Raw genomic sequence first — 17,579 nt, forward strand, 5'->3', positions numbered from 1 at the left:
ATGGAGATGTGGCTGTGCTGTTCTCTCTGGCCTAGCTGACCTGGCCCCTCCCGTGTCACCCAAACATTGTGGGCGTCCAGATGATCACCACAGGACCTGTGGCCATTGTGGCTGTCCCTGGAGAAATGACGTGAGTTTCCACTACAGTGTGAACGTGTGTGAGTGGTTGAACTTAACAAACCCTCGTTTGATTTTCCTTCCAATGCTGTCATGGAAAATGTGATTAGGGAACAGATGTGTTGGACTTGGACTTGAGATGGAATAGGTTGTGACTCGCAGGTCATGTTGTTTTGAAGGGAACAGACGGGCTGTAGTGTTTGTTTCGCTGACGCGTTGAAGGACATGTTGGTTGCATTCTGTTTACTTTACTCGTGTTTTGCAGCACCATGTCAGGAGAGGCCGTCAAGCACGTGAGAATCAAATATCACACACACACATACATACACACCCACTCATTAAGGCAAATATTCTGTTTGCATTTTTTGGTATTACATTTGAATGTGTTATACAGCTGACCTTTGTTTGTTGATAAGGAACTTGGAGGCTCAGCGAACATTCAGTAATGCAGCTGATTATCACCACACAGCTTAAAGGTCCAATGCAGCTGTTTCTATCTCAATATCAAATCATTTCTGGGTAACAATTAATGACAGACTTTACTGTGATTGTTTTCAATTAAAATGGTAAAAAAGGAAACAAAAATAGCTTCTTAGCAAAGAGCAATTTCTCAAGCAAGAATTTTGCTAAGACTGTCTGGGTGAGGTCTGAGTGTGTGTGTGGGGGGGGGGTGTCTTAATTAATTGCAAGCATAAGAAGTATTTTTGAGAAAAGCAGAGGCAGGTTGGGCCAGATGGTTGCTAATGGGTGGTCTTTAGAGCTTGTTTTGCCAAATTAGGGTTAGATTTAGCCCTGTCCAATTAGGGTTAGATTTAGCCCTGTCCAATTAGGGTTAGATTTAGCCCTGTCCAATTAGGGTTAGATTTAGCCCTGTCCAATTAGGGTTAGATTTAGCCCTGTCCAATTAGGGTTAGAGTTAGCCCTGTCCAATTAGGGTTAGATTTAGCCCTGTCCAATTAGGGTTAGATTTAGCCCTGTCCAATTAGGGTTAGATTTAGCCCTGTCCAATGAGGTCACTTTTGGTCTACTGTTAACCCCCATTGTGTGGTCATGGTGAGTGTGTTCTAAATATCAGAACTCTCCTGTGCCAACAGCCTGATGTCTCTCTGTGTGACAGTAACGAGGTCACAGACTCTTTGATCAGCTCAGTCAACATCAGCCTGACAACATCAGAGGTAGAGGTGGTGGTGGGGGGGTGAGCACTGAGTGTTCTTGTCTCTATTTCTTGTAATGTTACCATTGAGTGGCACATCCTCCTGTCAGCCCAGACTTTCTCCTACCGGATCAGACACTTTGGACACGACAAATAGAGGAAGGGGATCACAGATCCTGTGATTCCAGTGAATGGGGGTGTGTCAGAGCTCTTCGGAGTCTCCAAAAGAACGTATTACTAATAACCGCTGGTCACTGAGTAAGACCAAATAGGGCACATTGTAGTGTACACTTCTTGTGACCCACATTTGATGATGTATTTATATTCTCTATTTCAATGCAGTTCAATGTATGTACAGCATTGAAGCACTAAATGTATTTATTTTACCTTTACTTAACTAGGCAAGCCAGTTAAGAACAAATTCTTATTTTCAATGACGGCCTAGGAACAGTGGGTTAAGTGCCTGTTCAGGGGCAGAACGACAGATTTGTCCCTTGTCGGCTCGGGGATATGAACTTTCAGTTACTAGTCCAACGCTCTAACCACTAGGCTACCCTGCCGCCCGGGGCGGACCAGTGCTTCAATACGCAACCGGCCTTTGGGTTGACGGGCAACAAGCCATTACGCTGAATGTGCCCAACAGGATGACGGCGGAAATATGTTTTGAATGTAGGGCAGCTTCAGTGCCATTCCACAGCTCATTTCCCATGAAAATGAAATTAATTTGTTTATGATCAGTTGAGTCATGTTTTGTGTGTGTAATTATGTACAGTGCTTATTTTGAATAGAATGAAATTATTTAAATATTGTGGCACACTTCTTAGTTTTATGTAGAAGGAATAAAGTGAAGAAAGCTAGTCTCAAAATGCAATTGGTTCATTTATCACAGGCAATTATAGATTATGAAACGTTAGAATTACCAAGCTGCAGGACACGTTGTTTCACAAAAGGGTTCCCATTTCTCCTTACATTTCAGATGTGTATTTATTTCTCTCCTTTGTGATTTTTCTTAGATCAATTATTGAGGCACAAAGAATTTGAAATATCCAAAAACAATATAACTATACAAATATTGTCGGATTTCTGGTATAAAAAAAAACAAGTTGGAAGTGCTATACACACTTTAATACTGTCACTGCTTAGGCATTTATGCTTATCAGAGTGTCGTTTTGTACGCTGAGAAGGGTGTTAAACACTTCCTATGTCCATGTTCGCAGGCCTTGGTTGGGTGTAAGGCAATAAGAGAAATAAGCTAAATAGAATGAAACAGATCTTTGTCAAGATGATTGTCCATAGCTAACACTCCAGACATATTACTCCAACGTAAAACAATAAATTTTGAACAATAAATATACCGTGACTCAAACACTTTTCCGTAGACGACAAACCCTTAACATCTTAAAATAGGCAGTTCAGTTTCACAGCAACTTTGGATGGATTTCCTTTTCGCACACTATAACATCGGAAAAGAGAGGGAAACAAATTCTGTGTTTGCATTTGTAAATACTGAGACACAAATAGCACAAAATAAACCCCTCACTATCAAAAGTGACCGAACCACGGCAGTGTTTTTAGTGTAACAATGTACAACCGTGCAACAACATCAAATGGTACTTGCAGCACATTTAGGTAGAAAGTAAAAGCCATCCTTGAAACTAGAAATCCCTGACATTTAAAAACTATATTTCTATAGATGATTTATGAAGGAATCTAAATGAGACTTTTAGGGATAATTTAATAAACTTAAATGGGGAAACTTCAACTTCTACACTATTGGGTCAAAGGAGACCACTAGTCCATCACTATGAACCAGCAGCTGTGTCATAAAATAGACAATGAGTATAAAAAAAGTAATGGCTGTCAAAATAATGATAAAGTACATAGGAACCAATCAAAACGATCTCTGACAATTTGCTGACTCTACAACATCCAATTAGGGCCCTCCTCTACAACTAAATAGATCCACACAATCAAATGAAAACACATTATGGATACTACGTACACTGAACAAAAATATAAATGCAACATGCGATCATTTTACTGAGTTACAGTTCAAATAAGGAAATCAGTGGGTTAATTATGCCCTAATCTATGGATTTCACATGACTGGGAATACAGATATGCATCGGTTTGTCACAGATACTTAAAAAAAAAAGTAGGGACGTGGATCAGAAAACCAGTCAGTCTCTGGTGTGACCGCCATTTGCCTCATGCAGTACGACACATCTCCTTCACATAGAGTTGATCAGGCTGTTGATTGTGGCTGGTGGAATGTTGTCCCACTCCTCTCCAATGGCTGTGCGAAGTTGCTGGATATTGGCGGGAACTCGAACACGCTGTCGTACATGTCGATCCAGAGCATCCCAAACATGCTCAATAGGTGACATGTCAGGTGAGTATGCAGGCTATGGAAGAACTGGGACATTTTCAGCCTCAGGAATTGTGTACAGATCCTTGTGACATGGGGCTGTGCATTATCATGCTGAAACATGAGGCGATGGCGGTGGATGAATGGCACGTCAATTGGTCTCAGGATCTCGTCACGTTAATCTCTGTGCATTCAAATCGATATCGATAAAATGCAATTATGTTCGTTGTCTGTAGCTTATCCCTGCCCATACCATAACCCCACCTCCACCATGGGGCACTCTGTTCACAACGTTGACATCAGCAAACCGCTCGCTCACATCACTCCATACACGCTGTCCTCCGTCTGCCCGGTACAGTTGAAACCGGGATTCATCCCTGAAGAGCACACTTCTCCAGAGTGCCAGTGGCCATGATGGTGAGCATTTACCCACTGAAGTCGGTTACAACGCCAAACTGCAGCCAGGTCAAGTCCCTGGTGAGGACGACGAGCACCCAGATGAGCATCCCTAAGACGGTTTCTGAGAATTTGTGCAGAAATTCTTTGGTTGTGCAAACCCACAGTTTCATTAGCTGTCTGGTTGGCTGGTCTCAGAAAATCCCGTAGGTTAAGAAGCCAGGTGTGGAGGTCCTGGGCTGGCGTCGTTACACATGGTCTTCGGTTGTGTGGCCGGTCATACTCTAAAATGACGTTGGATGTGGCTTATAACAGAGAAGTGAACATTCAGTTCTCTGGCAACAGCTTTGGTGGACATTCCTGCAGTCAGCATGCCAATTGCACGCTCCCTCAAAACTTGAGACATCTGTGGCATTGTTTCGCATGACAAAACTGCACATTTTAGAGTGACCTTTTATTGCACCCAGCACAAGATGCATCTGTGTAATGATCATGCTGTTTAATCAGCTTCTTGATATGCCACACCTGTCAGGTGGATGGATTATTTTGACAAAGGAGAAATGCTCACTAACAGGGATGTGAACACATGTTGTGCGTATGAAACATTTCTGGGATCTTTTACATGTTGAATTTATATTTTTGTTCAGTGTAATTTTATATAGTCTGAACTACGAATGAATGCTGATAAATGGGATGACGTTCCAGGATGGCCCTAGAACACTCCATAACCGTCTCCACGGGTTGCCACGGTGAAGGCGGGATAGCCTTCGTAGGTAGTGTATGCTGCCATGTCCTGGTGCAGGGAGACTGCCTGTTTGAGCTGGGAGGCAGCTACTGAGGCTGAGGTGTTCGCTATTGTGTAACCTGCAGATCAGGAGACAGGACATGGGTTTGATAGCTATTCAAATTGCATTTCAGTTGTTCAAGCTCATATATTGTCGTTATTGTGGAGTCTGTATGATGTTCAGTTTGAACAAGTTTTTTTTATCACAAACTTTCACTTGCCAGTATATGTAATTCATGTATGGCCTTTGGTTTGGTTTGTATTTGTAGTGTATACCGTCATGTGGTTCTAAGCAATCTACTCTAGAGAGATGGTGGTATGATGGTTAGTCTTACGGACATTCACAACATACCTGGGAATGCAGCAACGGCTGCAGCGGAGGCCTCAGCTCCTTCTGTCTGCAGACCCAGGGTATGCAGGGCGTGCTCCGCAGCATGAACCTTGGCCTCATCCACAGATGTACACAGCTTGGCTGGGGTGAATGGATGCCTGGAGGGAGGGATGGAGAGAGAGAGAGAGAGAGAGACTTTGACTTTTGGTATTTCTTTATTGAAACATTCTTAATTCATTTAAAAATCACCCCCCACTCCTAAAATAAAATTAAAAAAATAAATAAAAAATATATCCTATACTGCATACATGTACAACCGTATATCCAAAACATCTTCCCCAGCAATACAGACATCCCCCCCAACACACCATATCTCCTCAAACATCTCCACACATTTGATCATTTTATAGAACTCAAACTCAACCCTAAGGCGCGCAGAGACCATCCCATTAAACAGTAGTAAAGGGTCTGTTATCCCCCCACCTTTGACCCTGTTCCTCCTTGTTAGCCAAATAGCTAACTTTGCCTGAGCAAACAGAAAATTCAACAAAACACATTTTTCTTTCTCCTTACTCGAATACCTGTATCCCATTATAAACATCCCAACAGCAAAAACCACCCCCAACCTGTCACACACACATTCCAACAGAGACATTAATGGCATTAACCTGGTGCACACAGAAAACACATGAATTACAGTTTCTTTCATTTGACAGAAAGGACACCCCTGCCCAATTCCCGGATCAACCCGTGCCAACCAGCTGTTAGTGGCCAGGGCTCCATGAAGAACCCTCCACTGGAGGTCCCCTGACCTCTTTGGTACTGGGGGTTTGTAGAGCGCCCTCCATCTAAAACCCACCATACTCTCCGCCCCACATACCCCCTGCCACTGATGTGCCTTCACTCCTGTTAGGCTTCTAATGCTCCTAACCTTAACGCAGAGGTTGTAGAGGGCTTTACCTCCCACCCCCTCAAACTCCCCCAGGCTCGGAGTGTTAAAATCTAACAAGTCATCCAGACCCCCTTGCCAGTCTCCAGTCTCTGCCGTCACCTGCCGTGGCGGGAACATTGGTGGCCCCTCTCCCTTTGGCCTCTCAAACACCCCCCTTACCGGCTCAGACAGTGCCTCCTGGACCTCCTCCAGGAATCTCTCCAGCAGCCTAAGAGACGTTATTCCTGTTTGTTGCGCCAAGACCTCCGGGGTTTTCCACCCCTCCTCTCCCAGCAGTCTCAGGTCACCCAGCCTTTGTAAACCCCCTGCCATCAGTTGCCTCTGCAAGGTGGCCGACTGAACCGATCTCAAAGGGATGGCTGGGTTGTGGAAGATGGGCTCCTCCCACACCCACTGCCCAGGCTCCACACCCCCTTCTCGTGTGGGCCTTAGCAGCTGCCAGGCCCTCAGCACCGCAGAGTAAAACTCTGAGAGACCTGCTGTACTCAGCCGCTCCAGCTTCATGAGGACCAGCTGCCGGTCCAACCCTAATCCGCCAGCTCTCCTCAGCAGTGTGGTGCAGTGTGGTACAGCAGTCTCTGCACCGCCTTTAGTCGGAAAGCAGCCATCCTGCTCTCCAGTTCCACCAGGCCCTGTCCTCCTTCGTGGACGGTCATGTACAAAACTGCTGCCTTCAGCCAGTGATGTCCCGACCAAAAAAAGTCCACCAGCTTGCGTTGCAGGTCTGCAAGCAGACCGGCGGGGGGTTGAGGACAGCCAGTTTATGCCACGAGGAAGATGCCACCAGGTTGTTGATTATCAGCACCCTCCCTCTATATGACACTTGGGACAGGAGCCACCTCCACCTGGCCAGTCTTGACACCACTGCCTGTGTCAGCCCCTCCCAGTTCTTGCTGACCCACCTCTCCGAGCCCAGGTACACCCCCAACACTTTAAGCCCTTCACAACTCCACTGCAAACCCCCTGGAAGCAGAGGAGGAGCCCTATCCCCCCATGCCCCACATAACAGAGCTTTGCTCTTTCTCCAGTTTACCTTAGCTGATGAAGCTCCCTCATACACCTTCAGACTGGTCTCTAGTTCCTGCATATCTTGCCCATCCCTGACCATCACAGAAACATCATCTACATATGCTGAGACTGCAATTCCTGTCACCACATCCATGCCTGTCCAGCACACTCCCCGCAGTCTCCTGCGTAGCAGTCCTAAAAAAGGCTCAATGGCTAGTGTGTACAGCTGCCCAGATAGAGGGCATCCTTGTCTTATGCCCCGTCTCACCCAGACTGGCCTACTGAGCCCCCCTCCCACCTTAACCATACATGACGCCCCAGCATACAACAGCTTCACACAGGTCACAAAACTCTTCCCAAACCCAAACACAGACATCACATTAAACAGATACTCATGATCCACTCTATCAAAAGCCTTCTCTTGATCTAAAGAGACCAGTCCAAAGTTCACATTAGAACCTCTCGACAAGTCCAACATGTCCCTAATCAAGAACAAGTTGTCCGTGATTGAGCGTCCCGGTACACAATATGTCTGGTCCTTGTGTATTATAGAGTCCAGATGGGACTTCAGTCTGTTAGAGAGGACCTTGGCAAAAATCTTGTAGTCCGCACAGAGTAATGCCACAGGCCTCCAGTTCTTAAGTTCACTCAAGTCCCCTTTTTTGGGCAGGAGAGTCAGAGCCGCCCGACGGCAGCTCATCGGCAACTCTCCTACCCCGACGCATTCTCGCAACATGCAAAAGAAATCCTGTCCAATTGTTCCCCAGAATTTTTTGTAAAATTCCACTGGAAGTCCATCGACCCCGGGTGCACGACCGGGGGACATCTGGGTTACTGCCTCTGCCAGTTCATGTGACAACAGAGGAATGTCCATTTCATCCCTCTGTGCCCGAGAGAGCTTAGGGAGTCCTGCGAACAAGACCTGAGCACACATAGGATCACACATTTCTGCCCTATACAATTCAGTATAAAACTCCACAGTCCGCTCCCGCATCTCCCCCACCACAGAGGTCACCCGCCCATCAGACAGCCGTAGACAATGCATACCCTTGGCTTCACTGCTCTGTCTTTCCAAACCAAAGAAGAAGGAGCTGGGAGCATCCATCTCCTTGAGCATGGAGAACCTAGCTCTTACAAGTGCTCCCTTTGCTTTAACCTGGAAAAAACTGCCCAGGTCCCTACGTAATTCGGCAAAGTTAGCCTGGAGGCCTACATTGCCTTGCCCCACCATCTCTACCTCCATCTCACTAATACACCGCTCTAGTTCCCCCAATACTCTCCTAGCCTCTGAGGATGAGAGAGCTGTGTACTGTTGACAGAAAAGCCGAATTTGCACTTTCCCCACATCCCACCACTGACTCAGAGACTCATAATCCTCTCTTCGCTGCCCCCATCTTTCCCAAAAAGTCTGGAAACCTGAGCAAAAAGTGGCATCTTGTAAGAGCTTTACATTGAACTTCCAATAAGATGCCTGCCTAACTCCCTGGTGAAATAGACAGCCGAGCCATGGTTATGTGGTGATCCGAAAACCCCACTGGGAGAGTGGTAGCACCCAGCAGCCTATTGCTCTGATTCCTGGACATGTAAAAACGATCAAGTCGAGCTGCATTCACCCTAGCCCCAAAAACCTTCACCCACGTATACTGTCTTGTGTTTGGATGTTTAGTTCTCCAAACATCCACTAGGTCAAACTGATTAAAGATGTCCCTTAACACTCCCACTGACACTGAATGAGGCTCTTCCCCATTTCTGTCTTTTGTAAAATCCATTGTACAGTTCCAGTCACCTACCGATCACCAGCGTCTCCTCAGGCGCTACTTGTGAGAGTTCCTGTCTAAGACTCCCAAATAGAACCCCTCATTCTCTCCCTGTGTTAGGCGCATACACATTTATAAAGACAAAACACATGTTGTTAATTTCTGCTTTAACAACAAGCAACCTACCCCTACACACCTCCTTTGAGGAGCAAATTTTTACAGCCAGACCCGGTGCAAAAAGGACTGCCACCCCTGCACTAAGATTTGTCCCATGGCTCAACACACTTGCCCCTTTCCACCAGATCCCCCAATCAACTTAATTCACCACATCACTATGCGTCTCCTGCAGAAACAACACCTGTACTTTTTTTGTTTTACATATTCACTCAACATACTCCTCTTTCCCGCATCTCTGGCGCCATTTATATTGAGAGAGCCTACCCGAAGAGTCTCCATAAGAAGTGGGAGAAAAGCCAGCAGAGAAATAGACCAATAGCAAAGCTCAAAAAGCCCCAGTGTCAGTAAGAAATTAAACATTTAAACAGTGTCTGAAGGTAAACCTTTACGCACTGTTGTGACCCACTTCCTCAACCTAAACCGTTTCCTGGGTGAGAGTACACCATGCCCCTCATTTCTCATAGCATGTTGTACTGATCTTACAAACTTTCTAGGATCAGGAAAAAAAGCCTCAAGATTAACTTTTTTCCCCTTAGTCTCATTCAGGAACCTTGTCAGTTCTCTCAACGTGTACTTAGACCCCTCTAGTTGACTGGCTGTCAGCTCCGGGCCAATTGAAGAGGAGTCTGAAAAAAATAACTCCTCATCCTTGTCTATGGCCTTTATGTGGGCACGCAAAGCTCTTGTGCGCCAAATCCCCACATTCAAAACACCGTAGACTATCTGTGCTGGCAAAACCTGCATAGAGCCCCTCCCCATGCCTCACTTTAAAATGCACATTTAGCTGTTGCTCATTATTGTTCAGAAACATAAACACTTGCCTCCTGAACGAAACAACGTGCTTAACGGCATCTGCCTGAAAACCTGCTGACAGTACACGGAAACCGCTAGCAAACTTACCAAAACGACTCAGCTCTTTCCTAATTTGATCATCCGTAATAAACGGAGGCAAATTTGCCACTACAACTCTTGTTGAAGGGGTAGAGAGAGGTGAAATTGACACCAACACATCCCTTACAAATATTCCGCTAGCAATTAGCCTACCGACCAAATTAGCCCTTTTCATGAACACAACCACAGCTTTGTTCATTCTAGAAGCAGAATGTATAAACTCAGCTCCTACCTGTTCACCGACCGCGAGCAGAACCTCCTCCACCTTAACTCCATTCTCAGGAACACACCTGAATCCATGCTGTATCGACAGCGTCTCCTCCGCGCTAGGCTGAGAAGCCATTGCGCACACTACACCTTCCAACCCCCAGGAACGTTACTCTGTCCTCTTCCACCCTAACTTTGAAAAAAAAACTTTGGATACCGCTAAAAACAAATATTGCATTAACCCTCCACCATAGAAAATAACATGTAAAGAAAATAATAGAATCAAGAAAGTTAGTTAGGATAGAGCTTTCCACACCAAACACTCAAACTCCAAAAACACCCAGCATAGAGAGAGAGAGAGAGAGAGAGAGAGAGAGAGAGAGAGAGAGAGAGAGAGAGAGAGAGAGAGAGAGAGAGAGAGAGAGAGAGAGAGAGAGAGAGACGGCAGGTTGACTAGTGGATAAGAGCGTTGGGCCGGTAACCCGAAAGTTGCTGGTTTGAATCCCCAAGCCAAGCAGGTGAAAATCTGCCAGGGTGCCCTAGAGCAAGGCACTTCAACCTAATTGCTTCTGTAAATCACTGTGGATTAAAGTGTCTGCTAAATAATTGCAATGCTAGAGGAGAAGGTTACTGTAACGATCGTTGTTGGAGGTATGGTCGGACCAAGTAGGTTCATCATTTTTAATTTACGATAACCGGCAAAAAAAACCAAGAAAGAGTAACAACCGAACGTGCAGCTTTGTCGGGCTGAAAAGCAACAATACAAACTCAAGATCCCACAAACAACAGGTGGGAAAAGGCTGCCTAAATATGATCCCAAATCAGAGACCATTAGACAGCTGCCTCTGATTGGGAACCATATCAGGCCAACATAGAAAAGGAAAAACTAGACTACCCACCCTAGTCACACCCTGACCTAACCAAAATAGAGAAATAAAAGTTTCTCTATGGTCAGGGCGTGACAGTTACAGGGTTATATTATCCTTTGATATAGGAAGCCACTACTGAAACACATTAGATGTGGCTATTAGGTGGCTGTGTTTCTTACACATTAGGGTATTGGGTGGACAGAGCCGGAATGGTGACTTTGTAGAGGAACAGTTGGCTTTGATCAGGTCCGATGGCAGAGTGAAGCTGATAAACTGGCTGCCCCCAGTTGTTCTTCTGACACACATCCTCCAAGATCTGGAAGAAGACATGAAACATCAATAGATGTGTTTTTCTGAAACATTTCAATTATTGTGTCAGCAGAATGCTGAATACCTTATTTATGGCTTATAAGTAATTAATTGCGTGTGAGCAGAATGATGAATACCTTATTTACGGCTAATAAGTATTCAAGTGCGTATGTGTTTGTTGTCCCGTCAGTTCTCATCAGGTCTGGACGTGTGTGTGTGTGTGTGTACCTGTGGTGTGTGTTTGATACCGGGAGGCTTCACAGGGTTCATGGGCGTGAGTTCCATGCCTGGCAGCAGGTCAAAGAGCTTGTCCTCGGGGTGCTTGTCTGTCTTTAGCTGGTAGCCTCGGCCTAAACCTGCGTAGGCGAGGTATCCGCGACCACCCATCCCGCGTATGCCCGCTGCCCCTACAGGTACATTCATGTAAATTTCTAGGAATGCAAGAAGGCATTATATCGAATCAAATCACCAGAAATCACCTGGGAGGCAATCAATACCTTGTAAAGACTGATCATAGGTCATCCAGGCCAGCACAGTACAGCGATTCCATTTTTGACATGTTAAATTTCCCCCCAAATCCAACTTGATTGAATGATCGTACTTGTCATAGCAGCCATGGCAGCCATGGAGAGCAAATTTTGAATGACAGTCAGGCATACTAAATCTCTTACTGCTAAAAATAAAGCAGTACAGCATTATTCATAGTGCTCAATGCATGAACGTACGTTATCTCTATTAGGAGATCAAACTTTTTTTTGTGTGAATTTTACCCCTTTTTTTCTTCCCAATTTTCGTGATATCCAATTGTTGTAGTAGCTACTATCTTGTCTCATTGCTACAACTCCCGTATGGGCTCAGGAGAGACGAAGGTTGAAAGTCATGCGTCCTCCGAAACACAATCCAACCAGCCATACTGCTTCTTAACACAGCACGCATCCAACCCGGAAGCCAGCCGCACCAATGTGTCGGAGGAAACACCGTGCACCTGGCGACCTGGTTAGCGTTCACTGCGCCCGGCCCGTCACAGTGCGCGATGAGTCGCTGGTGCGCGATGAGACAAGGACATCCCTACCGACCAAGCCCTTCCTAACCCGGATGACGCTAGGCCAATTGTGCGTCGCCCCACGGACCTCCCGGTCGCGGCCGGTTACGACAGAGCCTGGGCGCCAACCCAGGGACTCTGATGGCACAGCTGGTGCTGCAGTACAGCGCCCTTAACCACTGCGCCACCCGGGAGGCTCTATGAGGCTGGTTTGCATTGGATTTGGATATCTCAAGTGATTATAGCAGATTCCATTGGCCTTATCAGCTACTCAAAGACACAGATTGGTAGATAAATGCCATATATATATATATATGTGTGTCCGTCTCACTGATTAGCTGTGGAGAGGAATCAGAGAGAGGGTACCCACCTCTGACTGAGGGCGTGCGCACCAGGCCACGGCCCCCCACAAGCCCCTTGGCAATGGGGAAGCGGAACTGATCAGGAACAGCAGCATATATCTGGGGGGCGTAGAACACGGGGGGACCCAGGTAGGCTGCTGAGGGGTCATACACCTGGCCCAGTGTGTAGGTGTACTCCCCCTGGAGCACGGCCCCACCGCGGCCACCTGTACCCCGGGTGTAGCGCACGTAGTTGTCCTTATCCACCGGCTTAGCCAGGGTCACCTCCACGGGAGAGCCATCCACCAGCTAGGGGAGAAGTTGACATTTGGATCTATTCCGTGTAGAGGCAGGTTGTGGCTGGATAATGCATTGTTGTATGACATTGCTTGGTTCTGATGGCTTATCGTTCAGCTGGAGCCTGGTAGGGATGAGACTTTGATTCCCATATGAACTGAATATGTTGAATATGTGCTAACTGTGAGTCACTTTGATAAAAGCATGTGTCACCATGACATTACATGTCCTGGGATAGGCCGGTGAGAGAGAGGCCAGGGAGGGAGGGAGGGAGGGAGGGAGGGAGGGAGAGAGGGAGAGAGGGAGAGAGGGAGAGAGGGAGGGAGAGAGAGAGAGAGAGAGAGAGAGAGAGAGAGAGAGAGAGAATTAGAGTGTGGTAGAGAGAGAGAGAGGTCAGGTTCAGATCAGCTCCTGCATTTTTCAGCATTTTCTTTAAAAAAGATAGATTAAGAGTCAGATAAACTTAGATTTTTTTGTCTGGAACACATACTGGATTTTACCCTCTACAACATAACCCCTACTTCAAATCAAAACTTAAAACCTACAACCTGATTTTGGACGGAATTACGGAATCACCTGGAAGGTTCACAACTACCAAGGATTTTTACTCTATACAGCAAATTCTCTGGAAAACAACAGAAACCTGAAAACACCATCCAACCTGGAACTGAGTGAGTAATGCTTAGGCTGAAACTATATCTTATTTCCAAAAGCCAAGAAGAAAAATACACAACATTACTTTATAAGGACTGAATTCTAACATAATTCTGCCAAGCTTGATACAGCTTCAACTAGCACTGACGTGTCAAGTGAGAGGTGTCAAAGCCCATTAGCCCAACAATGGCAGGAGAGTCACACAGTCTACCCCAACCAAATGGAGAGGCCTTAGAAGCTCCCTCCCGCTGTTCAGAGGCAATTAAAATACAGTACCCTGTGCATGTAAAGAATGAGAAGTCAAGAAAAGATTACAAAATGAAGCTCCTTATGGAAAATCAAGAGACACTTTTTGCTGACTATTACAAAAATGGGAACATCAGCAACCTTATCTTCCACACAAACCATCCCGGGCATGGCACAGTGCTATATTAGCACACTACCCCTCTGTTACGAGAGCGGGGATTACCGAGGGGTGGAAACTCAGAATACTTGATAACGAGGACTCTGAGTCATGTAATATAAATATCTATAAGTCCGGAACAGTGATCGTACAAAGTAACCACAAACAGCTTCAGCTGGACTTTCACCTAATCAAAGTATTAGCCCAACAGGAGAAGCTCTCCCTTGATAAAGATACCCCCACCCCGAGCGGGTCAAACCAGAGCTCTTCATTATGTAACACCACAGACGAGCAACCCCCAGCGGAGAGTCAACCTCCCAGCACGGACTACCACTCCCTCATTGAAATGAAGGACAAATTCACCCAGCTGGAGGTAAGACAGGTGGAGCTGGAACAGCAGGTGATTACACTTCAGTCAGCACAGACCCAGACAACAGTCCAGCACAACAACACCCCCTTAACCAGACCCGGAGAGCTGGAGGTGGACAGAGACATATCTGCACTCTGGACTGTGGTGAGACAACTTCAACAGGAGAAAGAGCAGAATCAGGAGAAGAACAGAGCATTAGAGGAGAGGATCGGACTGCTGGTGGAGGAGAGGTTGAGGGGGATGGAGGAGAGGGTGAGGGGGACGGAGGAGAGGTTGAGGGGGACGGAGGAGAGGTTGAGGGGGACGGCGTGTGACAGAGAACAACCCACTAGAGAGGTGGCCACCCCCACAGAGAAGCCAGCAGAACAGCCCACCCCAGCACCTGACAAAAGTTTCGACACCACAGCAGAACAGTCCACACCAGACCCTGACCATAGAGTCGACACCACAGCAGAACAGACAAATGAAGAACCACAAGCCCAGCGGCTCTCACCCCCTCCGAGCACCCCCCCTGTCAGCCACCCTGATAGCCCTTCTGACAACCCCTCACACCCACTGAGGACAAACACAAGACACAGATTGTACTACTTATGGACTCAAATGGGAAATATATAGAAGAAAAAAACTTTTTCCCAAACATAGTGTGTCTAAACTCTGGTGTCCAAACACCCAGCGTGCCCTCGACCTTCTGTCTGAGGACCAACTAGGTTCACCCAGCCACATAATAATACACACAGGCACAAACGACCTGAGAGCACAGCAGGAAAGGGTGGCAACAGCACTGAAGGGAGTGATTGAAAAGGCTTCTTCTACTTTCCCCAACGCACAAGTGGTTATCTCCACCCTGCTACCACGAAAAGACTTCCACCCTGCCACAATACAGCGGGTAAACGCAAGTATTTCCCGTGACTGTGCCTCAAAACCAAATGTTTTCCTGGCCCACCACTCCACCCTGGACTTGAACAGCCTCTATGACCAGGTCCACCTCTACAAGGCAGCAGTGCCCACCTTTGCCAGGACCCTAAAGGACATCGCTCTCAAACGTATCCCCAACACTTCACACAGGAGCAACAGATCAATAGACTCTCCACCCAGACCAGCGAGACACCCTCCCAGACCTGCAGGACCCCCTGGACCTACACATAGAGGACCCACGCCAAGAGGAATTACATCCAGACCACAGTACACCCAGACACATCCACACCCCCACCCCAACCAATCAACACCCCCCACGTCAACCATGCCCACACCCCATTTAGGCCCCCTCAGATCAGACCTATGCCACTCCTGCCCACCCCATGCACCCCACCCCGCAAAGACGGCCTCAACATGGAAGCCACACATACGCCCAGGTAGTGAGCGGGCAAACAGTCCCAACCCCCACTCTCACACTCGCCCAAGCCAATAGCATGTACCAGATGCTCAGCAGGCTCTGCTCACACTTACTGGCCTGAGGCCAAACCACACGACCAACAACATTGGACATTCTATGGAACAAAAAGCCTTCACTATATCATCCTGGAATATCCAAGGCCTGAGGTCATCTGCCTTTGGCCTAAAGAGCAGAAACCCGGACTTCACCAAAGAAATCGGTAACACAGACATTGTCATCCTGCAAGAAACCTGGTATAGAGGAGACGGACCCACTGGTTGCCCTCTAGGTTACAGAGAGCTGGTAGTCCCATCCACCAAACTACCAGGTGTGAAACAGGGAAGGGACTCAGGGGGTATGCTAATTTGGTATAGAGCAGACCTAACTCACTCCATTAAATTAATCAAAACAGGAACATTCTACATTTGGCTAGAAATTCAAAAGGAAATTATCCTAACAGAGAAAAATGTCCTCCTGTGTGCTACCTATATCCCCCACTAGAATCCCCATATTTTAATGAAGACAGCTTCTCCATCCTGGAGGGCGAAATCAATCATTTCCAGGCCCAGGGACATGTACTAGTCTGTGGCGACCTAAATGCCAGAACCGGACAAGAACCTGACACCCTCAGCACACAGGGGGACAAACATCTGCCTGGAGGTGACAGCATCCCCTCCCACATATGCCCCCTAGGCACAACTATGACAACATAACCAACAAAAACGGGTCACAACTCCTGCAGCTCTGTCGCACGCTGGGTATGTACATAGTCAACGGTAGGCTTCGAGGGGACTCCTATGGTAGATACACCTATAGCTCATCTCTTGGCAGTAGTACTGTAGACTACTTTATCACTGACCTCAACCCAGAATCTCTCAGAGCGTTCACAGTCAGTCCACTAACACCCCTATCAGACCACAGCAAAATCACAGTCTACTTAAACAGAGCAATACTCAACCACGAGGCATCAAAGCCAAAGGAACTGAGTAACATTAAGAAATGCTATAGGTGGAAGGAATGCAGTTTGGAAACCTACCAAAAACAATTAGGCAACAACAAATTCAATCCCTTTTAGACAATTTCCTGGGTAAAACGTTCCACTGTAATAGTGAAGGTGTAAACTTGGCAGTAGAAAATCTTAACAGTATATTTGACCTCTCAGCTTCCCTATCAAATCTAAAAATCTCAAATAGAAAACCGAAGAAAATTAACAATAATGACAAATGGTTTGATGAGGAATGCAAAAATCTAAGAAAGAAATTGAGAAACCTGTCCAACCAAAAACATAGAGACCCGGAAAACCTGAGTCTACGCCTTCACTATGGTGAATCACTAAAACAATACAGAAACACACTACGGAAAAGAAGGAACAGCATGTCAGAAATCAGCTCAATGCAATTGAAGAATCCATAGACTCTAACCACTTCTGGGAAAATTGGAAAACACTAAACAAACAACAACACGAAGAATTATCTATCCAAAATGGAGATGTCTGGGTAAACCACTTCTCCAATCTTTTGGTTCTATAACAAAGAACAAAGAGCAAAAACATATACATGATCAACTACAGATCTTAGAATCAACTATTAAAGACTACCAGAACCCACTGGATTCTCCAATTACATTGAATGAGTTACAGGACAAAATAAAAACCCTCCAACCCAAAAAAGGCCTGTGGTGTCGATGGTATCCTCAATGAAATGATCAAATATACAGACAACAAATTCCAACTGGCTATACTAAAACTCTTTAACATCATACTTAGCTCTGGCATCTTCCCC

The 17,579-nt window shown here is 46.4% G+C and overlaps 1 protein-coding gene across 3 annotated transcripts in view; it reads right to left on the reverse strand.

The window, feature by feature from the left end:
- Nucleotides 1-2,130: 2,130 nt before the first annotated feature.
- LOC118368469 (APOBEC1 complementation factor-like) overlaps nt 2,131-17,579 on the reverse strand; it is a 23,435-nt gene continuing 7,986 nt past the window's right edge. For 2 of the 3 annotated variants that reach the window (XM_035752594.2, XM_052491816.1), the window contains 5 exons: nt 12,732-13,011; nt 11,548-11,750; nt 11,190-11,326; nt 5,171-5,307; nt 2,131-4,898 (listed from right to left, as the gene is read on the reverse strand). In XM_035752594.2, the coding sequence (XP_035608487.1) occupies nt 4,747-4,898; nt 5,171-5,307; nt 11,190-11,326; nt 11,548-11,750; nt 12,732-13,011 (909 nt within the window). In that variant the 3' untranslated portion in view covers nt 2,131-4,746. The remainder of the gene's footprint in view (nt 4,899-5,170; nt 5,308-11,189; nt 11,327-11,547; nt 11,751-12,731; nt 13,012-17,579) is intronic. The other variant, XM_035752611.2, reaches the window with a different exon arrangement.

The sequence above is a fragment of the Oncorhynchus keta genome, chromosome 3, assembly GCF_023373465.1.
Source record: "Oncorhynchus keta strain PuntledgeMale-10-30-2019 chromosome 3, Oket_V2, whole genome shotgun sequence".
Classification (NCBI taxonomy): domain Eukaryota; kingdom Metazoa; phylum Chordata; class Actinopteri; order Salmoniformes; family Salmonidae; genus Oncorhynchus; species Oncorhynchus keta.